The sequence below is a fragment of the Haemorhous mexicanus genome, chromosome 23 (genome assembly GCF_027477595.1).
Source record: "Haemorhous mexicanus isolate bHaeMex1 chromosome 23, bHaeMex1.pri, whole genome shotgun sequence".
NCBI lineage: Eukaryota > Metazoa > Chordata > Aves > Passeriformes > Fringillidae > Haemorhous > Haemorhous mexicanus.
Window position 1 is genome coordinate 1403801 of NC_082363.1, and position 26253 is coordinate 1430053.

A 26253-nucleotide genomic window follows, 5' to 3' on the forward strand; every position below is an offset into this window, starting at 1 on the left:
CTCCATAGCTAGAAAATGGTGCTGAGTAAAGCAGTGCAGACAAGCTTCTGAGCCAGGGGAAGAGCAGCAGGAATGTGCCAACAAGGCAGCTCAAGGACTGGGGTGGATGTAAAGAAGGGAGTGCATGGAGCAGTATCTTGCCAAGGCAATGAAGAGCTTTAAGTAGTTGTGACCCATTGCCAGACACTGAAACCTCTTTGCTCTCCCACAGAAGAGGGGTGCAAAACCAATCAGCCTAAAGGGTAAGCTGAGAGCCAGATGGCACGAGGATGTGTTTAACTCACCCACTGTCCTGGGAAGTTTCAAACTGAGGTCACTCCATGACCCAAAGCTACAAGAGACAGCAGGACCTTGCTGCATCCGTCACACAGTTTGGATTCTGCCTCTTCTGAGAGGACAAAACTCCAATTTTAAAGGGCAACTGTACAAACAGGACATAGGAGTATTTATATTCCTCTCCAAACACCGACACAAGCAGCAGGGGTCTAGTGGGTGATTTATGAGGTGGGAATGCGTCTTTGAACTGGATGGTGGATGGGGGTTGCTCTCAGGAGTGGGGAGGAACAGACGACGGCTGGCTTTGCTGAGGAGCTCTCCCAGTGGCCCAGGTGGTCCCAGCTGCTGGCTACTCCAAATGAAGTTCTCTCCTTCCATTCTCCCTCTCTCTCTCTCACATACAAAGTCAACACACCAGAGAAGGCCATTTTTCTTTTATTTATTTCCCAGAAGAGCTCTTCCTTGCACTTTTCAGACACCATACAAAACAAGCAACAGAGCTTTGTTTCATAGACAGAAACAGTTTGTTGGAGTATAAAGAGTTACTGGTGATCGTTACTGAAGAATGTTGGCTTATTCCAGGGGCACTTCAGTATTCCTGAGGAATAATCATTGATTTCTCCTTCCTTCCCACTGGGATAGTCTTAGCCATTAGTCACTGTTCCTGTAAAGCAAGAAGGCTTATATTATTAAAAAGCCATTTGGGTTCCTTACATGGAAGGTGCTGCAGGATGTAAAGCAAGTCATGGAGCTCTGCAACACTTGCAGAGGGTAAGGGAGCATTTTCATCCTTTGCTAAAGCAAGAGGTTGTATATGGAGGAATTAAGCAGCTGTTTTCATGCATAACCCTCCATTCTGATAAACTGGGTACTTCAAAAAACCTCACATTACTGGTCAAGTTAACTATTCACAGGCTGAAGAGAAATCAGACTGAAATCAAAGCCACAAAGAGCAAGAGGAAAGGCTGCAGTTGCCTTCTTGTGTTCTTGCACATCAATATAAATCCACATTCCTATCAAAGTACAGGATTGTGAGGTTTGGGTGATAATGCAGGCTAAAGAACCTGAAAACTAGGATATTTTCCATTTTGCAAGGAAATCTAGGCTGTGTAATTCACAGCCATAGCATTCTAAGCCTTGAAATAATTGTGACACGTTGATTTTAAATTCTGCTGAAGTCACAGTGAAAACCACTCGATCAAATTACTTAAAAAGCCTCAGAATATTCTGACCACAAATTAGAACTCTGCTGCATTTTAAGTATTCTTTTGGTCTAGATGAATGGCTCCTGCACTGGGATTGGGGTTTCATGGTGGAATTTCTAACCCAAAGGATGGCCAGTATGATGACCCAAGTTACAGCCACAACAGCTCCAAAGTCACTGTGACACCTCCTGATAATTCAGTATCTTGAAGGTCCTCTGTCCTCTCTCATTCTGACTCAGGACTCAGAATTAAGAACTTGATCCTGAAGAATCAACAATCCCAACTGGGTAAAGACCTGAGTAACCTGGTCTGACCTCACAGCTAACCCCCATGACCTCCCTGAAGTCCTTTCCAACTCGAGTTCTCCTGTGATCCTGTGAACTTGACAGGATCAGAAAACTAGAAATAATTTTGACCAAGTTCATCCATGTTACATTTCCCTCTAATAAAGGCAATTTTCTTGCAGATTCTAGCATTTTGTCAAGTTAGCATTTAACAGAACACAGTTTTGTAATGGAAATCCTACAAAGTTTAGTTATAGCAAATTTTTCTAGGGAAAAAGATGAGTGATAATGCAACAGCATCTTCGTAATATGTTCCTAACCAAGAGAAATGAAATAATTTTGTTGTAATAACCCTGGAGCCATTACCCATGACATGACATTTGGGAGGGAATTAATGACATTAACCATTAGATGGCTTCATCCCTGTTTTCCCTCTCTCAGCCTCTTTGTGCCAGAGAAAGTCATGGAGACAGTGCACTGGAAACTATTTGTCTTGTGCCATGCAGGCACCTGAAGTGTCCTTCCAGTTACCTCATGCTTCCAAGGACCACCCTGCTCCAGATTAGTCCCTAGTCCAAAGAAAATCCCTTCCTAGGATGACCAGACACTGTTTTCTGCTGCCCAACATCCCTAGGAACAAGCATCCTTGAATGAAAAATGCTCTCTCAGAACATGTGAGCAGTGCATTTATCACTCACATGAAGCCACAGACATGTCACTCCAGCTTTTTTTTTGGAGACATAAACTGGAGAACACCCTCAGGATGGTGTGGATTACTAACACATTTTATGTTAACACATCCAGCCAGAAGAGCCACAGATTTTTATTTCTGGGCAGTAGCTGGCAATGCTGATCAGCTGCATCCAAGTCAGTTTCTCTATATTGCTCTCCAAAGCTTTTATTTGTTGGAGAATCTTGTTACCATTTCCCTTTAACAGGCAGCTGGAGAGAATATTTGTAAGCAGGTATGTCTGGTGGGGCTGCAGAAGGCTGGCAAAAGCTCATCTGCCAGTAATCAAGGAGCACTGGGCTCAACTTGCAGCTCTACAAGCACCAGGAAAAGCCTGGAAATGCCTGCAGGCCCCTGCAGCAGGCAGAGGAGCCATACAGGAGGGATTTCTGCACTCTGAGTCCTGCATGAGAAACTCCTGGCAGAATATTTTACCTCAGTACTTTCTGAAGTGCTAAAGTAACTGTAAATGTGTCCTGGTGATGCTCCTCCACCAGTGGCACTGAAACCATTTAACCAGGCCACGGCTCTGTGGATACAAAACACACACACACACTCCTTCTGTTTCCAGGTGCCACAGTGATAAATTACCACGAGAACAGCCCCAGCTCTGACACACCAAGAAATTAAGAAAACACTAATGGAGTCAGTTTGTGACTGCACAAATGGTTCCTACTAATTAATCCATTCTTAAAAATTTTCCTTCAGCATGGTAAAATATTTTAAAACATTTTACTTCAGTGTTAATACTGAACTCATTGAAATTATCCTCTTCAAAACTGCTTACAGGGTACAACTACTACATTACAATGCAGACAAACAAGCCACAAAACTTACAAGTGAACAGTGTCTTCATATTGAAAAAAAACCCATAACCCAACAGCTTCCAAAGGCAGATCTACCTGATGTGCCTGATGTGACTCTCAGTTTCTTCCCAGCTCATCTCTTTTAAAGTCTGAAGAACCTTAACACTAGTTTTGTTTTTCTGCTTTTCTGACATATACTTTTATTGTGTTTTCAGGTTGTGGGAAAAGCTACCTGCAGAATCTGTTAAACTAATTCCATGTATTCAGTCTAGTAAAGTTACTGTTAAACACACCAGATATTGAAGAACAGGGGAACATTCCAGCTTTGGCAACACAAGTTTCTTCCTACTAGCACTCCTCTGGGAAAGGCAGAGGAATATCCATAGAAATGGATAATCTGACTTATAATAAAGCAGTTACCAACCAATGGCAGCTAGCATTGTGTGCTGGTTTTGCACAGCCTGGTTTTTGGTAGCAGGGTGGGCCACAGAGGTGGCTTCTGTGAGAAGGTGCTGGAAGCTTCCACCATGTCCAACAGAGCCAGTCCCTGATGGCTCTGAAGAGGGACATGCTGCTGGCAGAGGCCAGGCCAATGAGAGATGATGGGAATGCCTCTATGATAACAGACTGAAGAAGAAAACCAAAACAAAGGTGCACAGCTTTTCTTCTAGCCAGAGAAGAGGAGGAGGTGAGAACATGTGAGGGAAACAACATGGAGACAACAAGGTCAGTGGAGAAACAGGGGGAGGAGGTTCTCCAGGTGCTGGAGCAAAGATTCCTCTGCAGCCATGGTGAGACCAGGCTGGAGCAGGTGTGCCCCTGTAGCCCCCATGGATCCCTGGGGGATGCAGAGATCCACCCACAGCCCCTGGGGATCCCTGGGGGATGCAGAGATCCACCCCCAGCCCCTGGGGATCCCTGGGAGATGCAGAGATCCACCCCCAGCCCATGGGGATCCCTGGGGGATGCAGAGATCCACCCCCAGCCCATGGGAATCCCTGGGAGATGCAGAGATCCACCCCCAGCCCCTGGGGATCCCCAGGGCATGCAGAGAGGCAGCCTGTGGCAGAGGTGCTCACACTGCAGTGGGTGGATGCCTGGAGGAGGCTGTGTTCCACTGGAGGACCCCCTGGGGAGAGGGCCCTGCTTCCAGGCTGGAGCAGCCTGTCCTTGGAGGGCTGCACCCTGTGGAAGAGTGACCCACGCTGAAGCAGTGTTGGAAGGATTGCTGCTCATGAGAATGGACCCATGCTGGAGAGGTTCAGAGAGAACTGTCTCCCGTGGGAGGGACCCCAGGGTCTCAGAGGGGAAGGATTCCTCTCCCAGAGCAAGGGAAGAACACCTCAGGTGATGAACTGACCAAGATCCCCATGCTCCTGTCCCCCTGTGCTGTGGGTGGGAAGGAGAGAGGGGCTGGGGGAAAAAGGTGTTTCAAGGCCTTATTTTACTTCTCGTTATCCTCCTCTAATTTTGTTAGTAATAAATTCACTTTGCAACAGTAAGTTGAACTTGTTTTGCCCTTGAAGTGTTTTTCTCCCAGTCCTTATCTCAACTCATGAACCTTTTGTTAATTTTTCTCTCTCCTCTGCCCAGCTGTGACAGGGGAAGGTAATCCAGGCTTTCCTGGCATTGGGCCAGTGCCAAACCAGACATGTTGATACTTACTTTTACAAATTTACCATGGAGAAGATATGGAGACTGGAAGTCGTGTTGACAATTGGAATAAGCCATTCCTAACCCCATCCCTGACCCAAATGCAATAGGCCATGTCTTTCCTGTGGAAGAGGCAAGCACAGAGGAAAATGTAAAGTCAAGGAAAGCTGTTTATTATATATTGTTCTATAAGCACCAAGAAATAACAAATTACTAGAAGATGCATTCTAGGTATTTTCAAGTCCTAAAATCCTCCAAACCAGCCCACTACAGAAGAAGAGGAACAGTAAGATGTGTTTAGAGTTTAACAGAGAGCAATGTCTGAATTCAAGGTATTACTGAAACTGATTGTTTTAAAGCACAGCTGAAGAACTAAGATCAGTTTTAAAGCCCTGGCGAGGCTGGCATAAACTGATGTCTAGACACATGGCTCCAGTGATTTGGCTCAGGTTCTCCTGCCATTCCTGGATTGGAGCTGAGCACAGGAGGAGCTCAGCGAGGTGCCATGGATAACAACCTTGTTACACAACAGCTAGAAGTTTTGGGAACTCCATTTCAATGGAAAAGACAGGCCAAAGAATGGAAGAATTGGTCTAACAAGCTGATTAACTTCTATGTGCCTCAAAGGCTTCTAGCTGTACCTACAACAGATGGACAGTGGGAAGCCAGGCAGCCGAGATTAATGCAGTGTACTTACTTTTGAAGAAGATGACTGAGAAAACAATTCCTAGTCCAAATCCAGCACCTATAAGAAGAAATGCAGCAGGTGAGGACAAAGATAAAGCAAAGTCATGGAAAATGATTTAGTTCTTTACAGTTAAGTCTTTATTCCAACTCAGGAATACCAGACTATGGCTATCCAGCTACATGTTATTTCAGCACACCCAACCAGAGAGTTCTTACATAACAAATCTGAAAAAACCAATTCTTGTTTTCTTAAGTAACTGTAAGCAGCTAATTCACATTAGAATCCCAACATATGTAATAAGTACATTATCAGAAATATCTGGGGGAAAAACCAGACTCTCATCCTAGAGAAAGTTCCTGAATTTCTGTCACCATCTACAATGTGGAATTAAAATTTATTTGGCTCATTGTCAGCAAATGAGAAACACTTTAAATGAAAACTTATTGTGTCCCTGAGCTTCAGATTCTGCAGATGAATATCTCATTGTATTTCGTTTATCTCACTACTTTAAGTGCTTCAATGTGTGTCCCGAGGGCAGTAGAACTTTGAAGCTTTGTGTTACCCTATACCTTACAAAGAAAGCTCCAGGCTGCTTATCTTTCACATCCCCAACATTCATTATGGAGCATATTTAAACACATTAGGAATGAATGTCTTTTCACATCCTTATATTATACATAGAAATATCTGCAGCAGTTGAAACAAAATTATTCAGTGCCACTAAAAAAACTCGGCATATTTAAAAATAATCTTTTGCTTTCCTTGGAAGGTGAGCTAATGATTTTGTGTAAGATGTCAGGCAAGTCTGCAAAACTCCTCTCAGGACCCAATAAATATCATAGCGAAAACTTGCAGCTGAGTGGGCAAATTCTACCTTTAACTATGTCCACTGCAGAGAAGAATTTTAGATAAGGCACAGAGGTACAAAAATTTGAAAAAAGAAAAAAAAATCAGTCATGCACATCCTCATTAAAAAAAACAAACCAACAGCTTCAGGTTTATTTTGCAGCAAACACATCCTGTTATATGTTTCAACTCTGTCCTTTCAATACAAGAAATTAAATATTATTAGTTTGGTAATTAAAATATATCCTTTTGTTATATTCCTGAAAGCACACAGTCCTGTTGAATGCATTAGTAAGTGGGTTGAGTACAGAACAATGCCAAGGAATCCTGTACTCTGGTGGCATACAGGAAGCTGTTTCTCTTTTTCAAAGTTTCCTTGTGCTCTTCAAATTTTTTTCCTTGTAAAAGGTACATTGATAGTTTCTATTGAAGAACAGATTACTCAAAGAATACTTGACATCCTCAGTACATCAGGATGCACCACCTTGTACCTTAACTAAGCATCCCATGGTTCTTGTTGATGATAAGCCCCTGAATATTAGGACAGATGTAAGCAAACATGATCTGAGCAAAGTGCCCCAAGTTCACTCTCTGTTAGCACTTTACTCTCAGTATTTACTGAGAGGTGGAAAAGGGTTTGAAAACCCTTTTCATTTTACTACAGATTTTCAGTTGTGCCAGAGGTAACTGCTTTAGCAGGTCATTACAACTTTGGAGTAGGCTTACAAAACATGCAGGAAGAGCTTTGACCGCCCGCCAAGCAATCCTGACATAACTCCCCCAGACATTTCAGAGCCGGAGCGCTGCACTGAAGGTCAGGCTTTCACCCTAATCATTTGCACAGCTAAGGGAAACTCTGGGATCCTCAGGTGTCTGCTCAGAGCCTCAGGGTTTTGTGCCTTTCAGACAGTAAGAGACTCTCCTTGGAGCAGCTCCTTCAGACCCCATGCACTGAGCAATGTTTACCCGCAGCCTGGAAGAGACATCAGGCCTCCCTCAGAGGCACAGCTCACCCCTCTAACCCCCCAGCCCCCTCCCAGCAGAGCCCTCCTGCCCTACCTTTGCTGCAGTCCAGCTGGTTCTGGCTCTCCCAGTGCTTGTGCCATCAAGGATAACTGCTATCTGCCAGGATCCATCCCACTTGGTGCCCTGGCCTGGATCCTGTGCCAGCCCGTTCCTACAGCCTGTACTGAGCTGGTTTGCTTTGAGCTGTTCAGAGCTGATGAGGATTTGCTGGGGGGATTCTCCCTGCTCAGACAGCACCAGGACTGTCTGAAGTGCCCAGCTCAGCAGCCCTGCCATGAGGGAGCAATCCTGGTCCTACACTTCCTGTCCCTGGGAAGATCCCCTCTGCCAATCCAAACAGCTTAGCTAATCAATGAGAAACGATTTAGAGGATGACAAATCCTGCATCATCTCCATGCATAGCCTGGGCAGTTTCTAATGTCACCACATTTTCCATGTAACCAGTCAAACCCACATTCTTCTCACCAGCCTGGTGGTGAACTGCTTCCTGTCTTGTCTTAACACAACCCTGCACTAAGGAAGCAGCTGTAATTAATACAGTTTCTTTCCATTTTACTTCCAGAAATTATCATTATCTCGTATTCTCTTCACCTCCTTCAGATGTTCTCTGACATTACAGCCCCTCTGTAAGGGCTGCACTCACACGCCATCAATGTTGCTTCCTGTTGGCCATGGGGGAAGCTACAGGATACACTAAAAGGTGAAGAATTTATTATTTATGTCAACTGCGATTCAGACTAAGTCTAAAACACAAACTAGGTCTTCCCCCACATCAACACTGCTGTTAAACAGATGTGGTCCAGCATGACTGGCTTAGGAAAAACTACCCTGTCTTAAGAAAGCTTTTTCTGTAGCAGCTCATTTGAAGGGATTGCTCTTCTTCATGCAAATGCATTTTTGTGCAATTTTAGAGACTATCACTGCACTCTATTCCAGGTGTAAGGAGTCTGCAGCAACAATGAGTACCAAAAAATGATGGGAGGATAGCTAAACCTTGCTTTAAGTAATGAAAATGCTACAGAGAAGTAGAGGAGGAGATCTGACAGCTAATGGGTTCTGGCCTTCTGTGCAAGAAGGCAGCTTGAGAAACAAAGCCAAAAAAGCACCTTACCTTTCCTCATCTCACAGGCAGCTTGGGTCACCCCTCTCCTGACTGAGGCACAGCCTGTGCCCAAAGCCACTGTGATCACAATGCCCTGTCCACCAGGAACACCAGCTCTGCCCCTCACACCAGCCACTGCATGTACAGCATTTGCTCTTTTCTACTTGGGTTGAACAGTTAGGAGTTGGTTTTAACTTAAAACCAGAGCCTCCAGCTACATTTAATTCCTTAGCCCGCCTGGTTAAGAACCTCTTTCTGCAGGAAGTTTGTCACTCATCTTCATTCCACTAGAAAGTATTTGTGGTTATGTGGTCATTTCCTGTGTCTCCAAGACCAAGGGGGAGCAAAACCATCTTGCCTCGGGAGCAAAGTAATGCATTTCACTTTAATTCTATATAAAGTTACACCAGAGATAAACAATGGCAGAGCTGATGATGAGTTTTACAGGTTTAAGTTCTCACATGCTCCATTTCCTCTAAAAGAGGCAACATGTCCCTTCAAAGAGCCTCCCACCTGACCAGGGGACGCTCCAGCTGTTCCTCCTAAAGATCAGCACCTCTAGGCCAGGCTTTAACTTCATAACAATAAAACATGAAAGGTTTATCTTACAATAAAAACAATCGAACATGGAAAAGCAAAGGGCTTGATCCATGCCAGCCACATTTTCCCTCCCTTTCTTGCCTGACAGACTCTTTGGAGGAAAAGGCCACAGGAAAGAGTACAACCCATTTTTCACCTTCTCTGACAGTTTAAAATGTTTAACTAGAAAAACAGCCTCTTCCACCCCACATTCATCACTCCAGCCTAAACTCATTTACAGTGTCAACAGGGGACAGGACACTTGTGTGGACACCTCAGCCCTGCTCCCCACTATGCAGCACAGCCACACGGAATTGGCATTAGGCAGCAAGCCCAGGCACCAAAACTTTTTCTTTCTCCTTTTTTGGCTCCTACACCTTCCAAGAAAAACCTCCCGGTACCTCCAATCAGTCTAACACGCAGGAGAGCACACGCTGTATACCCAACAGGACATCATAAAAGTGTCTCAGAGAGAAACACAAATCTTCAGGAGGGGCTCCTGCCCCGTAAGAACATCTGGGAAAAGCTTTTTCTATAAATTTAATCAGCAGTCACTCCAACAGTGATACTACACGGCTCTTCCCTAGGCTACCCAAGTAGCTGCAGGCTGAGGCAGCTACTAGCACAGCCACACCTAGATGTACTTTGCCTCAATGGCTTGAAACTTAAAATAGAAGGATTAAAATATGCTCAGTGACATCTGGCAGATGTGCTGCTGTTACTATAGCAGCTGGAAGGTTTTCAATTACTTAATCCCAAAATGAAAACTGTTCTTTTCCTTTGCCATTCCACACACACTAATACAAAACTGAGAGCTTCAGCCTCCAATCCCACTCTGACAAGATACATAAAGAATTGCTTCGTAAAAATGTGGAGGGAAGTTGCCTTCATACACCAGGGCCTTAGCACTTAGCACCAGTTAGAAATTCGAGACCATGAAATCACTTATTTATGGAGAGAATTAATTTTAAACAGACTCTTTGCAAGGTCTTAGTGGCAGGAATCAGATTTTCTTCAAACACCAACTTTGAAGCTTTCATTCCCATCTCCCCTGTGGTGTGGACTGTTTGCAGAGCAGACAGAAAAATGAGCATGGACACTAGAAGAAAACACAGTGAAATTATATACCAAGTACCCAAGAAAGAAGCAGAAAAAAAGAGTTTTCTTTTATTACTAGCATCTGACCATAGTAACAGAGAAAAATTGGAATAACAAAATATTAATATCCAAATATCATTATAATCAAAAAATCCCAACATGCTTTCAGGGGTTGCTTTCACCCTTGAGCACTCAGGGTCAGGTCAAGTGCTGCTCAAAGGCAAACCCTGGGTAAACACCAGCACTGCTGCAGAGGCACAGGCAGCAGCACCAAGGGTCTGTGATGCCCCAAGGAATCACAGTGACACTGCACCAGAAACCCCAGCCTCACCCCACAGTGACACTGCACCAGAAACCCCAGCCTCACAACACAGACTGGTCAATGAACTGTGAATCCTGAGGGCACAAACGTTTTCTCCCTCCTTTAAAAGGGGAAAGGGACAGGAGTGGAAGCTGCTCTAAGATCACACAGTGCAACTTCCCTGTGAAGGTGGGGAGGCCCTGGCACAGATTTCCCAGAGAAGCTGGAACTGCCCCATCCCTGGAAGTATCCAGGGCCAAGTTGGACTGGATGAGCTTTAGATGCCTCCCACCCCAAACCATTCTGGGATTCTGTGATCAGTGATGCACCAAGCTTTTAGACAAATCAGGGCTGTGCTTGCTTTAGAAGCTCCTGGATAAGAAATCAGCAATATTCTCGTAACACAGAAAATGCCCCTCTGTCAGGAAACTTTACCTTGTCTTACTGCAATTACATGTTCTGCTAATAAAACCAGTAACATTGCTGAAAAGAAGGATTTAGCAGGAGTAAACACCACTCTCAGGGCTTTTGCAGCCCAGCTGTGAGGGTTGGCAATGCTGCTGCTTCACACCCACCCAGTACAGGCTGGCCAGTACTGACGTCTGCTGGTCCAGCTCAGAAACAGAGGCAGCCGAGAGCAGGAAGAGTTTCAGGAGTGTCTCACTGACAGGAGTGAAGAGAAAAGGAGCCTGATCTTTCTCAAACCTCTCGCTATCCATTTATTATCACCAGGGATGTGCCAGCAGCCCTGAAAGGATTTTTTCAGAAAACTGTTTCTGATATAAAAAAACAACTAAGTCTTGTTCCCACCTACCACTGTAAGTTCTCAAGGACCAAACTTCAGGATATCACTTGGCTACAGTCCCTTTCCCCTGGGCACTGCCACTGCATGCCACCTCCAAAAAAGGCAGAGCTGGCACCTTACCAATGCACTAATGCAGAGGGTCAGGAAGTTGGGGCGTTTTGGGCTCATTTCCCATGGAGCAGAGCTCAGGAGGTCTGGCCTTTGCAGAGGCTGCAGATGGATTGTCACAGCTCTGCTCTCAGGTTCTCTTGCTCCAAGGGCCACCAAGAGCAGGCTGGCACAGCTGGTGGGGGACAACCCAGGAGGGCACAGCTCCTTGACTCAACCAGAGCCAACCAAGGGAACAGCAAGGCACAATGCACTTGGGAGGAGACCTGGATTCCTGAAGAGTTTCCTGTCTTTTTCTTCCAACAGAAGATAATACCCCCTTAATTTGTAAATGGACATTGTATTCAGAGCTCTGCTAACATCATTACTAAAACTTGCTATTAGATTTTGGACTAAAAGCCTATTCTCAGAACAGCACTGCCCACCTCTACCAAGGAAAACATTTTTTATGGTCTGTACTGCCTCCCTGCACAGCCTGAGCCATGAGCAGTTCATATTTACACTGCTTGGTCTGCTGCAAGACACAACTGGTAGAGCTGGATCTTCTGTAAGACCAGGAAAAATAACCTGGGGTTCCAACAAAGCTCACACAACAATACAGTTGTGTGCTCACATAATATCCATGTTCTCCAGCACTAAAAAAAAAAAAAAAAACCCAAAGGAGTTTGGGAGTTTGGAACAAGCCTTCTGGCCTGGTAGCCAAGACTGGATGGCCATGATACAACTGCCAAGCAAAAAAACACTTCAAAACAGGAATTTCAGGATTTTTGTATATTTAGACAAAGTCTAATCCAGTTTTCACAAAGTGTAATCAAGTTTTATCATTATATAGACTGACTTTATCCTACTCATAACCATGTGAAGGATTATTTAAAAATACTGACATTGCAATCCATACAATGATTCTTTCTGAAATATCCAATCTGTGGAATGACACAAACAATACAATTTCATCCTTGCCATTAACAGAACAGCTATTCAAGCAGACCAGATGATGAAAGGCAGAAGAAATCATGTTAACCGTTGCAGAATTCCAAGTGCCCTTTTCTTTAAAAAAAAACTCTATTAAATGGAAATTAGAAGCATTTTATTTTCAGATGTCAAAACAGAGGATTAGAGGAAAATGAAATCACTACACTGGGTTATTTACAAGTTTCCAGGCTGAATTTTGGTCAATCACAGACATACATCAAAACATTTCTCTCCCGAAAAAAAAATTAACTTCAACACAGCAACTTCACACACACAACTCAAGAAGCAAACAGCTTCCCTAGGATTACCTTCCAGTATCAGGAAAACTACAGCCTTCAACTCATTTAAAACAACAACAGCTTCAAAACAAACCAAGGCATGAGGGCACATAAACCTCCCTCTCTTCCACACTGCTCTTTATTGCCTCTGTCCCCTGGAAATAGCACATAATAATAATTTGTCCAAAATTACAGCCTTTCAACAAAAAAAAAACACCTCTGTCAATCTTCTGTGAGTAATTGTCCTTCCAAATAAACAGCCATGAACTATCAGTTAAACAAACAAACCAACCCTTTGAACAGGGTTTGGAGCCTGCAGGGTGGAGGAAGACCACAGCAGTGTTTACTTCATCAGCCCTCCTCTGCAGAACTCTACTGATGAAAAGGAAGAAATGGCTGTGAAGGCTGGAGAGGACACAGGAACTGAGGAAGGTTTGCAAGCTGGGAAGGAAAAGAAAGCCAGGCTAGTTCAAGTCTCTGTTCCCAGCCGCCAAACAAACAGGTTTTCTGTAAGAAAGTAAAAGGTAGCTTTTCTGCATGAAAATCAGTATCAGAATGAAAAAAAGGAACAGAAAGTTAAATTACTTAAATGACTGGGTGAAAAGCCTTGAGGATGGTGCAAAGCCAGAGCCACCAGGACCTGGATTGTCTGTCAGAAACCCCCTGGTCAGCTAAGAAAGCACAAGCCAGTCCTCTGCACACAAACACTGAGCTCACAACTACTTCTGGAATGGAAGAGGAACAAAACCACCTGGATACAGCCTCATCATTAGCAAAACAAATAAATATCATGCTAATAAAAACAAGGTGACCACAAGCTCCAAATAACAATGGCTCGATGTTCTGAGCAGGCATAAAAAGGTTTACCTACTCTTTGAAACGAAATCCTGTCCTAACAACGCCTGACAACATCCTCTGTTTTGAACTAACAGGAAAAAGTTAATACCAAATTACAAGATCCACACAGGTAGTGACCAAGAGCTCAAAAGCATAATACAGCATTTCAAAAGATGCAACACAAGATAAACATTTATTTTGGAAGCTTTAGTGGCAGGAGATCAAGTTTTTTTCAGGAGCCTGGTCTCCAACTAAAACAGTATTGCACAACTACAAACAGAGCTAAGGACAAACCCTGACTTACAGGGAATCCTGATGGGCTAAGGACAGGCAGCATAGCCCCAGCTGGAATTTAAACCACATTTTTGCTAATAAAGCCAGCCTGGGAGCTCTACCTCCCCTTCTCACCCTTTTCTGTTTCCCATGTCCCCCCAGCCCTCAAACTAATCCACAGGAGTCATCTGTCCACGGCTCTCACATACACTGGGAAATGTTGTGCATGCACGGCTCCAGAAATTCAGTGCTTCCCTTTATTTAGAGAGTCTGGAATGGGAAAACACTGTGCTAATCACAATGTTTGTTTTTCCCCAGCCACTGGCTGGGAAGATCTCCCTGGCTGTAGCACTTGGGAAGGATATTAAGGAGTGTTTGAGAAGGAAATTGTGGCCACCAAAGGGAAAAGTCCGACAAAAAATACGTTTTCCAAGTCCTGTATCCCATGTAACAACTATATCATCCTCAAGTAAAAAAATATATTTTCTTTCCAGTACAACAACCACTCTTGACAATTTATATCGGAAACTCCAGCAAACTTTGCAGTAATATTACAAAACCAATCAACCCAACCACTCACAGTTTTAATGTCCCTGCAGAGAAAACAATCATTCCCACTGGGATACCACAGAAAAATGTGTGTTGTCAGCACACAATTCATGCAGGAGGTTGCCAGCACAAATGCTTCAGCTACTGATCAACTGTAAAAGCACACAAACCAGAAAAGTGCCCTCACACAGGAAGAGAACCACGTGTCTGAGCCCACCCCACTGGGTTTGGTGGGAAGATAAAGAGATGCAGCACAGGTGACCCTTTTGGGCAGCCTGATGGAAAACATGAATTTGACAGATCTCTCCTCAGCATCCTCGTGAGGCCAACACTGGGAATCCTCAGACAAGAGCCCCAGTGCACAAGGCAAAGCAGGTTCTCATTGTTCTGTTGCCCCTTCAGGCTGGAAGAAAACACCAAATCCAAAAAAAGGCCCACAGCAGAGCCAGGAGTGCAGGTGACAGGCGCCGAGCTGAGGGCAGGTGACAGGCACCAAGCTAAGTGCTGCACACACATGAAGGACAGGGCTGTCCAGAGGGACCCGGGCAAGCTCCAGGAGTGGCCCATGGGAATCCCAGGAGGTTTAACAAGAGCAGGTGCTGTACGTGGGTCAGGACAGCCCCCAGGATCAATCCAGGCTGAGGGATGAAGAGATCAGGAGCAGCCCTAGAGAGAAAGACCTGGGGGTGCTGTGGGTGAGAGCTGGACACGACCCAGGCAGAAACTCCCCGTGCCCTGGGCTGATCCCCCAGCATGAGCTACAGAAAGGGGGGGACTCTGCCCCACTCAGGTGAGACCCCAGCTGCAGAGCTGCCTTCAGCCCTGGAAGGACCTGGAGCTGCTGGAGAGAGTCCAGAGGAGGCAGCAGGAAGATCAGAGGGATGGAGCAGCTCTGCTAGGAGGAAAGGCTGAGAGAATTGAGATTGTTCAGCCTGGATAAAAGAAGGTTTTGGGGTGACCTCATTGCAGCCTTCCAGTACCTGAAGGGAGCTGACAGGAAAGAGGGAAAGAAACTGTTCGCAAGGGCCTGGAGAGACAGGACAAGGGGGAATGGCTTCCCAATGACAGAGGCAGGATATGGTTGGATAATGCAAAAAAATTCTTCCCTGTGAGGCTGGTAAGGCCCTATGAGGATTTCCCAGGGCAGCTGTGGCTGCCCCTGGATCCTTGGCAGTCCAAGGCCAGGCTGGATGGGGCTGGGAGCAGCCTGGGACAGTGGAAGGTGTCCCTGCCATGGCAGGGGATGGGACAAGAGGAGTTGCAAGGTCCCTTCCAGCACAAACCACTCTGGGATTCTGTGAAATCAATCCTGTATCCTCTTCCTTCAGCCTCCAGGGAAGAGGATGTACAGGATTCTGACATGTACAGCTGCAGTGTGGAACAAGTTCTTGTTTATAATTTGGCATACTTAATATTTTATGATAAAACAACCAATGCTATGGAAACATAAACATGTCCAGATATGTTTGTCAGACAAACCTGAGTAGAATTTCATAAGGAAAAACACTGCTCTGGAGCACTTGACACTTTTCAAAGGTCTGTTATAAACAATGGAAGTTTCAGTTTACTTAAAATTATTAAACATCTTTTCTAATGGAAAAGTATTAGGCAACTAAAACCCCCAAGTTCCTCATCAGCTTTCAAGCACAAGGCCCCTGCAGCCTCAAGAAATAAACATTCACATTTCCAGATATTATTTCTAGTTCTAAAAGAGACATCTGCACCAACATGGAATGACATGTTGTGTCAGACACTGCATTTCTTGCTCTACACACTGCATTTGAAGATTTGGGTTTGTAAACATATTTTGTGAAGCCACAAGCTCTGCCTGGTGTCACTTTACAGGGTGAGCATGCCACCACAGCCACCACCACCCCTAAAACTCACAGCACTCGGTGAAACCCCGGCAATGCTTTGCTGCAGAAAACTGAGGCATGTGCGTAACTCTCACTTTAAGGGCAAATAAATACAGGGGAAAACCAACAGAACTGTTCCTCTGCTTGACGAAAAGGCAGAGCTACAGGGCTGGGACAGGGACGGCGCTTCTCAATGTCATACTCCACACGCTGTACTAAGTGACACGTGCCAAAGCCCTCAGCGTGTCACGCTGCCTATCGCCTTTAATAAACGCAGCCCCCTCGCACACGGAGCGTCGTGAGCAGCTCTGCACAGACTGATTCCAAACCCACCGGCGCAGCAAAGCCGAAGGCGGCCGAGGTCGCGGGACGCCAGGAGCCGGTCGTGCCTGCCCGCCGCTCATTCATTCCGGCCGGGAGGCCGCCCAGATTTCCTACGGAGCCCAGATTTCCCACGGAAACCTCTTACCTTCACCACAGGGAGTAGCCAGAGGTCAAACACGCCCGGACCGCGGTAAGCCGGGGCCGGGCCGGGGCGCAGAACAGGGAGCGGGCCCGGCAGGGGTCCGAGCCCGCGGCCAAGGTCACCTTGCCAGGCCCGGGGCCGCTGGCTCTACCCGACGCCGGGGACAGCCATGAGGGCGGATCCTCCGAACACCCTGAGCCCCTCCCGCGCTCACAACCGCCGTAAGGCGAACCTGGGGCGGTGGGGGACGGTGGGCCCCGCGCCCCGGGGACACGCCGGCGGCCGCTTTCCCAGGTTCGGGGAGCCCGGGGGGACCACCACCGCTCTTCCCCGGTCCCTCCCGCTCCGCCGTGTCCGTCCCGCCCTTACCCAGCTTGACGGCGGAGTCTGCCACACACCGGTCCCACTTCCTGCCCAGGTCGCCCTCCGACGCCATCTTGCCCGTCCCCTCACCTCCTCCCCCGCGCAACTCTCGCGAGACCTGGTGCTCCACCTATCGCTCGCACCGACAGATCTCGCGAGGTTTCGCTGCCATTGCCATGGTAACCAACTGGCGGGTGTCATGGCCGCCGCGCCCGACCTTGGGCTCGGCCCAAAATCCCCTTTTTCCCCGTAGGATCCGGCCCAAATGCCATTTTCCCCCGTAAGACCGGGCTCGCCACGTCCCCAACCCGTCCCGGACTCCATCTCTCCGTCTAGAGCTCCCGCTGTGTCCTTGTTAGTCCTCGCCTCCCTCAGGCTATGGCAGCATCCCTCCCTCCTCGCAGGCGCCCGGGTTGGGCCCGCGCCCGCCGCCCCCCTGCCCGCAGGGCTCTCGCCTCATCCATGGTAAGAGCCGGGCTGTGCTGCAGGGCCGAGTTTCTCACTGCAGCGTTGGGTACAGCACTGGACACACACTCCCGTGTAGGTTTTCCCTGTCCTACATTCTGCACAGCTCCTGCGTCACCTCAGCAGGAGGAAGAACACTCCGGGAGGGTGGCAGAGCTCTGGACAGGTGCTCAGGGAGGGCTCGGAGTCTCTCTCGCTGGAGACATTCCAAACGCACCTGGACGCATTCCTGTGTCGCCTGCCTTGGCAGGGAGGTTGAAATGAGTGATCGCCAGAAATCCCCTGCAGCCCTAATAATTCTGTGATTTTTACTCTCTGGCCTCGGCTGCTCTTCAGGGCCTGAAATGAGATACAGCTGTGTGACAGCTGGTGTCAATCCCTATCAATATCCCAGGAAGAGCAATCTGGGCCCCCCACATTCTTGTTTATTTGAGAAAAGGAGTTAAATAATTTCGGCAAGATCATTCAGTTCCATTCAAGAAGTTATTCCACACAATAGGTTGATAACGAGAATCACAGAAGTGCAGAATGGTTTGGGTTGGGAGGAATATTAAAGCTCATCCAGTCCTCCCCCTGCCATGGCAGGGACACCTTCCACTGTCCCAGGTTGTTCCAAGCCCTGTCCAGCCTGGCCTTGGACACTGCCAGGGATCCAGGGGCAGACACAGCTGCTCTGGGTACCTGTGCCAGGGCCTCAGCACCTTCACAGGGAAGGATTTCACCCTTGTATATAGATGTATATATTTCCTAATTTTGGGGGAGGAGGCTGTGGGAGGAGTTCCCACTGATCCCTGGGGCTTCAGCCCATCCTGCAGCCTGCTCCAGCTTTGTGGAGCCAGCAACACCTCTGGATGTCTCCAAACCTACTAGAATGAATTCTTGTGTTGCAAATGGTGTGTAGGCTGCCTGGAAGATATTCTCTAGAAGCCTTGTGGAAAAAAACCCAGGGTGTTTGTCAAGTGCTAATGTCCTCATTCACACTGGGAGGCAATTTTTAGCTGTGATTACTTGTTTTGATGTCTTCAAATTCAATTTTCTCTATGGAGGTGGAGGAGGCTCTGCTGCTTCATAAAACTGCCAAGCTCTTTTGCAAGTCAATTACAGAATAAAGCCACAAACAGAAGAGAAAAATTCTTGAAGTTGGCAAAACTTTCATTAAGTTATTGTGGGTACAGGTCTTTAATTTATCTTAAAAGTACAACTGGTTTTGATCTAGAGTCAGGATGGAAAGGTTTTACTTTTCATTGGTTTGGTTCAATTCCTTCACATATCACAATCACAATTAACCATTATTTTCTCTTCCTTATAAAGTCTAAATGGCTTTTAAAAACTTATCTTAAAAGGCACTGTTTAAACTGCGGCCCTGGAGGTTCAAGAGGTTTCCCTGGAGAAGGCAGCCCTTGTTCTGGAAGGGGATCTTCCTTTTCTCTTCCTCCCCCTGCAATTTGCTCAAATCAGTCTGCATTGCTGCATAGTTGGTATCCAAAATAGAACCACGCATCAAGTTACTTATAAAAATACCAGCATGATCCAGCAGTTTTTTCCCCAAATAGCTCCAGAAGTGCTTTCTGAAACCACTGCCCCAGTGGTGCCAGCTCCACCCTCCCGTTTCCAAACAGCTCTGGAAAATATCATGAGGGGAAAGATAACTTGAAGCCTCCAAAATAATTATTTAATTTTCATCCTGAAAATTATATTCCAGAAGGTAGTGTTTAAAACCAACACAGAAATGTGGTCTTCTGTTGGCAAAAACAAATGCTCAGTGCAGGCCAGTGTAGTCTCACTTCACACTTACTCACTTTCAGGCTGCTGGGTTCCCTGGAAAACACTGATTTTTGGGATGAAGGAAGCACTGGTGAGCAGCTGGATTATGAGGCACTTCATAAAGGGCTGTGTTGCTGTGTCTCAATGGATCCTGACAGCCTCACCTCCTCAGGACCTGGTGCATTAAACCCTTTCCAAGGGGATGGAATAGTTCAGGGTAATTGTTTTGAATGTTCAGCTTCCTTTGGAGAAATCACTCTGCTGCTTTTAAATCCCAGAGTCACTGAGTGATCAGAGGGGGCTCTGGAAAACGTTATCCATTAAGGATCTAGAGCACATTCTCTGTACCCCTTCCCCACCCCAGGGAAAAATTAAGGCAGGAGGGAATGTGTCCAAAGACAGGCTTTTCTTTTTATTGCTATAGTTACTTGGCAGTTGGGCCCTTGCAGTGTAATATCAAGTATTTATTATTGTGGGACTCCAAGGTGATGTTTGGAACATGCGGTTTTGAAAAACCTTCTTTGCATTTTACAGCCCAGCATGTGCTGTCCCAGGATTCCTCCCTCCCTTGCGCTCTCCTCTCCTTTCTTTCCAGTAAATAAGTGTATGAATAAATGGAGGAAGTGAAGCCAGAAAGCTCCAAAATGAGCCCTGTATTTCTCTGGTGGAAGTCATCTTCTAGGTGAAGTAGGTTCAGCCCTTGTGTCCCCAGTTTTGTTAACAATACACCTGCCTGAGTGCGTGTGGAATTAAGAACTGCTCACTAGGAGTTAGACACTGGTTGGGTTTGCAGCAGAAGGCCATCAGATAAGGCAGAGGCAGGACTGGGGATCTCAGATGAATAAGTACCATTCTTCAAAATTTCTGCTTCCTTGGTGTCCCATGGAAGATTCATGCAGAGGGCATGTCCATGCTGTGTCCAGTTCTGGGCCCTCACCACAAGAAGGACCTGGAGGGGCTGGAGTGTGTCCAGGGAAGGGAATGGAACTAGGGAAGGGGCTGGAGCCCCAGGAGAGGCTGAGGGAGCTGGAAAGGGGCTCAGCCTGGAGAAGAGGAGGCTCAGGGGGGCCCTTCTGGCTCTGCACTACTCCTGACAGGAGGGGACAGCTGGGGGGGGTCAGGCTCTGCTCCAGGGAACAGGGACAGGAGGAGAGGGAGCTGCCTCAGGCTGGGCCAGGGCAGGCTCAGGGTGGACATCAGCAGGAATTTCTGCATGGAAAGAGTGCTCAGGCCTTGGCAGGGGCTGCCTGGGGAGGTTTGCAGCCCCCGTCCCTGGAGGTGTCCAAGGAAGGACTGGACATGGCACTCAGTGCTCTGGGCTGGGGGCAAGGTGGGGATAAGCCACAGTTTGGACTCCATGGGCTGGGAGGGCTTTTCCAATCAGAAGGGTTCTATGGTTCCATTGCTGTACTTGGAGGTGAGAAGCACCTCTGGAACTGCACCAGCTGGAATTCCAACCTTTTTCAACAGAACAGACTTCCTTTCAACTGTTACCTCTGGCTTGTCCATAGAGCAGGATGTGTTTTTGTTTCAAAAGTTCCCAGCAAGTTTCTTTTAAATCTTGAACCTTCCCCAGCATGAGAATATCACCTCTTATCCTATTTTTTCAAAGACTCCTAAAGCATCCCTTGTGTCATTTCCCTGCTGGATGCTAATACACTCTTGCTCTCCTCTTTTCCAAAGAATGCACATGCAGCTTCTCCCATAGATTTAAATAACATGAATCACCTCCCACACATATATTTTTTTATTTATTTTTCTGCCAAGATCTGCACAGGAAGGCAGCAGTGTAGGAGTTATCTGCTTGTAATGGTTGACACAGCCTCAGTGTGGGCCCCCACTCCCTGTTTCCTGTACTTCCAGAACAATTCTTTCATGTTACAAAGAGCTCAGAACTGGGTGGGAACCTCCAGCTCTCAATCACCACTCCGGTGTGTTGGGTTTTTCCTGCAAACATAAGCCACATTGACCAACAGACACTGATGCTTCTTTCTCTCTTTGAAAACCTTTTAGCTATCCGAGCAACAACACCAACAAAAAAAAGTCTGAGGAGAAAGAAACCCCTCCTCAGCAGGACTTTGCCCTGAAATGGGAAAGGTGCCAGCAACTCCATTAAGCCTCCTTTGCTGTCCTTATTGATTTTCTGTGGACAGCAGTCGGATGCTGAGGAGTGAGCAATCCTCTGAGGCTGAGCTGACTTGCATTGGGAGGGACAGCTTGTGCTGCAGTGAAACATCCCTCAGGCTTTGCACAGGGACCACATCCATGTTCATTAGCACGGTCTGTGCTGCTGCTGCTGGATTTCCACACCACTCTGGTTGGATTCAGTGTGTGGTGCTGCTGGTTCCAGCTGTCAGGTATGGCTGGTTGAAGCAGAACTTGGAGAAATGGGACAAGATGTGTCACAGCTCCTTGTGCTAATTCTGCTCTAGGCTGCTTTTGCTGTGAACATGAGGTGTGCCCCAAAAAGCTCGGCAGGAAAGCACTTGCATGGAAACACTGACCTGAGTTTTTGCCAGCTCTGAAATTCCAGGCAAAAGCAGTGCTCTGATATTTTGTGTCTTCATTTTCTGTGTACAATTTTGTATCATTTTTTAGAATAGTAGAAAGAGAAGACTTGTGCTGTTTTGATGAGGTTTTCTAATGAGTAAGCCCATGCACAAGTGCTGGTTTTTAGCCTTTTAATATATTTTTCCATTCGTCCACGTCTCTGGCTAATTCCATACAGACTCTAACTACTGAACCGTGACCATTGTATTAAGAAAGAATCCAGGCAGGCCCTTACAATTCTTTTGGCTGGTATATTAGCAGGCTTCAAATGAAGTGCAACGTGTCAAGGAAAAAGTAAGGGAATGGAAAGTTTTGTTTCTTTCTGCTGCATTAAATCAGCTTCTCCTTGATTCTTTTTTAATGAAAAGCCACAGACATTATTGCTAGTTAATGACCAAGTTTGACCAGAATGCCCTCAATACTCTCTTTGCTCAGGCTAAAGACTGTCTCTCAAGTTTTCTGAGCTGAAAATACAAAGTTAAAGGAGCAGCTGCAAGAAGAGGAATGAACAGTGTCATAGGATATGCAGCTAAGTGGGATGTGCTGGAACAGAGGGCTCCCAGCAGTCCTGCAGTGTATGGATACCTTGGGCTGGCTTTATCCTTTCCATTAACCAAAGGAGCAGATCTGCTTGGGTGCTGGTGGAGTGGAAAAAAGTCTGGTTCAACATTCTTAGTGCAGGGAGGGGAATGCCTCAGACCTCACACTAAATGGGTGATATGTTGTTTTTCATTAAACCTGGTATTTGGAGCTACTCATCAGTTCATGCAGGAAATGGGGAAACTCTAAAAACTTTTACATTCCAAGAATACACTCAGCAAAGCTGCTTTGGATTCAGGATGGGGGACTTTTTAATTGTTTGTGTGCTATTTTGACACTGTGTACAAAGATCTCCATAGTGAGAACTATCTGTGGCTTGAACATAGAATTCCAAGACATTGGGTAGTGTTGTAGGTACCTTTTTCCTTTATTAGTTTCCAAGAAACACTTGGTTTTCTGCCTCAAACCAAGTGATGCTGCTGTTTTACTGACTCTGACTAATAAAACCCAACAAGCTAAACTTTACCATTGCTGGAAGACTCTTTCAGCAATAAATTCAATTTATGAGAACTCCTAATAAAAGTTTACATATCTTTCAAGTGCCATGAAAGAAATTGGGCAATCTGACAAAAAAAAAAAAAAAAAAAGTCAAGATGTTTCTTTCTTTATTACAAAAAATGACTATTCAATGAAGCATGAAGGTTTTCTCTCAGACCTTGTTCCTCAGCATGTTCTCACAGTCACCCTTGGTCCAGGATAAATGCTGGAATGAACAAAATAAATAGCGTTTCACCATGCATGCAGGAGGATAAAATAAAAACCACATCATGGTGGACCACAAATGCTTCAGGAAGTTCTGGCTGAATGTGAAAAATACTTTGTAATGCTAATAAGTGTTTATCCTTTTGCTTCCTCGAATGTAATCAAATGTACAGGGAAAGCACATGGATTTTAGAGCTGCTGATTGCAGGATCAAAAGCCTTGTTATTAATTGCACATGAATCTGATGTTGTGGGGCCATTAAGATGTCAACTGACATCATTGTTTGCTTCCTTTGTTTATAGACCCTCCTTTTAGAGAGGGGCAATGCCTGCCAGGAGCCCTTTGGAGTGCTCTTTCCTGTAGGTGGGTGATCCATGCCAGCAGGTCTGGGAAATGCCTGAGGCACAGGTAACCTACCTCACAGCACTTGGATTATGGAATATCCCTGAATTTGGTGTCAACCCCTCCACAAATCCTAAGAGAAGGTGGGATGGTGGTGACAGTCATGGACCTGCCTGCTGGGATCCACTCCCCACACCAAACTGCAGCAGTCTGGTCCTACATCTTAATAAACAAACAACAAAAAATCTCTGAAACATGGCCTGCTATAAACAAGCAAAGCAAACAGCTGGTCCTCATTTGAAAGAGATGTGACATCAATTTCAAAATGAATCTGCAGATCTTCTTAATGCAAATGTTTTTGGGAAAACAAAAAGCAGCTGTTTATTCTTCTTTATACCTACTAGGAGAAGAACAAAATCCAGGATGCTTGTATTTCTTCCACTAAGAAAAACATCCTCTTGGCCTTGACATTCATTTAGAGCTCAAATTGTTTGAAATATACTGGGCTGCCTAATTCTGCTATTGCTGTGCTGCTCCAGCAAGCAGCTAGGAGCTGTTTCTGTTCAAAACTAAAAGCTGCTACAAGTAGAGTTGTCATTGAGTACTTTGCATGAATTTTGTGACAGAGAGAGGGAATTTTAGAACAGGCAGTTTCAAATTTATCAATTCTGGCCTCCCAGCCCTGAGGAGCATTAGATGTGTGGATCCCTGGAAAAAGAAAGAATAATTTGGCCTGTAATGAACAGGTTTGCTTTTCTTAATTACTGCTGGGAGGCAGCTCAGAGGGAAGGCAAGGACTGGAGGAGGATCTGGGTACTGCAAAATAGGAGCCATTTGGGATTGCTCCATCTTACAAAGCAGATTGAAGGAGGTTAGGCTGAGTAGTGGCAAAGGACTGAATATGGACTCTCTTGAGCCTTTTGAGGTCATGTGCCTGCTCTCCCAGATGTGGAAGGATAATTTCCCACCTTTGGGGTTGTTTGGTACTGGCTCTGGATGGAGTTTGATGTGGTTTTGTGTTTCTGTGAAGTAATACAGCTCCTGTTTTTCCTGACATCGTTCTACTGTTTTCTCTCCACCCTTCCGGGCTCATTTTGTTTCTGCCACCACTGAGAGCTGTTCTGTCTGCATGGGCTCCATTGTGGTGCAAATCCATGTGCTGCAGTCCTGTCTCTGGCTGTTGTAACCCGATCCATGGCCAAGCTGTGCACTTCCCTGGAAACTGGGGCTGTGACACCCGAGGGACAAACCCTCTGTGACTGCTGTGTCTGTGACATCCAGGAAAAGCCCTGTGTGACACCCCAGTCTGTGACACCCAAGGGACAAGCCCTGTGTGACTGTTGTGCCTGTGACATCCAGGAAAAGCCCTGTGTGACACCCCAGTCTGTGACATCCAGGACAAACCCTATGTGACTGCCTTATCTGTGACATCCAAGGGACAAGCCCTGTGTGACTGCCCTGTCTGTGACATCCAGGAAAAGCCCTGTGTGACACCCCAGTCTGTGAAACCCAAGGGACAAACCCTCTGTGACTGCTGTGCCTGTGACATCCAGGAAAAGCCCTGTGTGACACCCCAGTCTGTGACACCCAAGGGACAAGCCCTGTGTGACTGCCCTGTCTGTGACACTCAAAGGAAAGCCCTGTGTGACTGCCCTGTCTGTGACACTCAAAGGAAAGCCCTGTATGACTGCCCTGTCTGTGACACCCAAGGGACAAGCCCTGTGTGACACCCCAGTCTGTGACACCCAAGGGACAAACCCTCTGTGACTGCTGTGCCTGTGACATCCAGGAAAAGCCCTGTGTGACACCCCAGTCTGTGACACCCAAGGGACAAGCCCTGTGTGACTGCCCTGTCTGTGACACTCAAAGGAAAGCCCTGTGTGACTGCCCCGTCTGTGACACCCAAGGGACAAGCCCTGTGTGACACCCCTGTCTGTGACACTCAAAGGAAAGCCCTGTGTGACTGCTGTGTCTGTGACACCCAAGGAAAAGCCATTTTTTCACACCGTGTTGGCATTTCCAGCTCATACAGCAAACCCAGGGAAGGGCTTTTGGCTCCCCAGGGCCCAGTCTGCAGCACAGAGAGTCCCAAGGGAGGTTTTTTGGGGTTCTGGCAATAAAACTGGGGTGAAACAAGGCCTGACCTGTTCCAAAAGAAGCTGCAGAGGAAGCTTTTGGTGCCTAATGAATCCTAACATTTTCCTGGGATCATTGGTGTAGCTCTGAGATTCCCATATTGAGGACAGGTCAGGAGTCTGGAATTGGGATGTCTTACCTGAAATCACTGTAGTGGGAATCACTCCAGTAATAGGAAAAAAAAAATATTTTGGGACACTGAGCAAAATAGAAATGTTTTATTAGTACATATACCTTGATTTTCGAGATCCTGCTTCAGGTCACCTCCAGGGGACTCTGCCTTGGTGGGGGGTTGGATTAGGTGTCCTCTGAGGTCCCTTCCAACCCTGACAAATCTGTGATCCTGTTACCCCTGGCACAACTGCCTGAGCCCTGAAGGCCTCCAAGTGTGTCAGCATCTGCCTGGCTTCCAGCAGGTACCACCCAGCCAACACCCAACACTTCCTTTTAGAAATAATTCATAATTCCTTTTAAAAATAATAATTGTTCCTAGCCTTAAGCAGCTGGAGGCTGCTTATTCTTCCACATCACTTCAGACCTGGCAGATGCATTAGAGGTAGGTGTAAAGTACAGTTTATCTGTGTAAAACGCAG

General features: G+C 46.3%; 1 protein-coding gene across 1 annotated transcript; it reads right to left on the bottom strand.

The window, feature by feature from the left end:
- Positions 1-695: 695 nt before the first annotated feature.
- Positions 696-17249, bottom strand: MICOS10 (mitochondrial contact site and cristae organizing system subunit 10). The gene is made up of 4 exons (XM_059866426.1): positions 17108-17249; positions 5652-5699; positions 4967-5076; positions 696-940 (listed from the first exon to the last, which is right to left on the bottom strand). Exons 1-4 carry the CDS (start codon positions 17172-17174, stop codon positions 932-934), a joined length of 234 nt encoding a protein of 77 aa, XP_059722409.1. The 5' UTR covers positions 17175-17249; the 3' UTR covers positions 696-931.
- Positions 17250-26253: the final 9004 nt, after the last annotated feature.

What these genes read in the sequence shown, in the direction of transcription:
- MICOS10 (XM_059866426.1), bottom strand. Translation starts at nt 17,174, where the DNA reads ATGGCGTCGGAGGGCGACCTGGGCAGGAAGTGGGACCGGTGTGTGGCA. An exon ending in AGACTCCGCCGTCAAGCTGG is followed by an intron (nt 5,700 to 17,107) that starts GTAAGGGCGGGA and finishes TTCTTCTTATAG; the next exon opens with GTGCTGGATTTGGACTAGGA. An exon ending in CTCAGTCATCTTCTTCAAAA is followed by an intron (nt 5,077 to 5,651) that starts GTAAGTACACTG and finishes CCTCTTCCACAG; the next exon opens with GAAAGACATGGCCTATTGCA.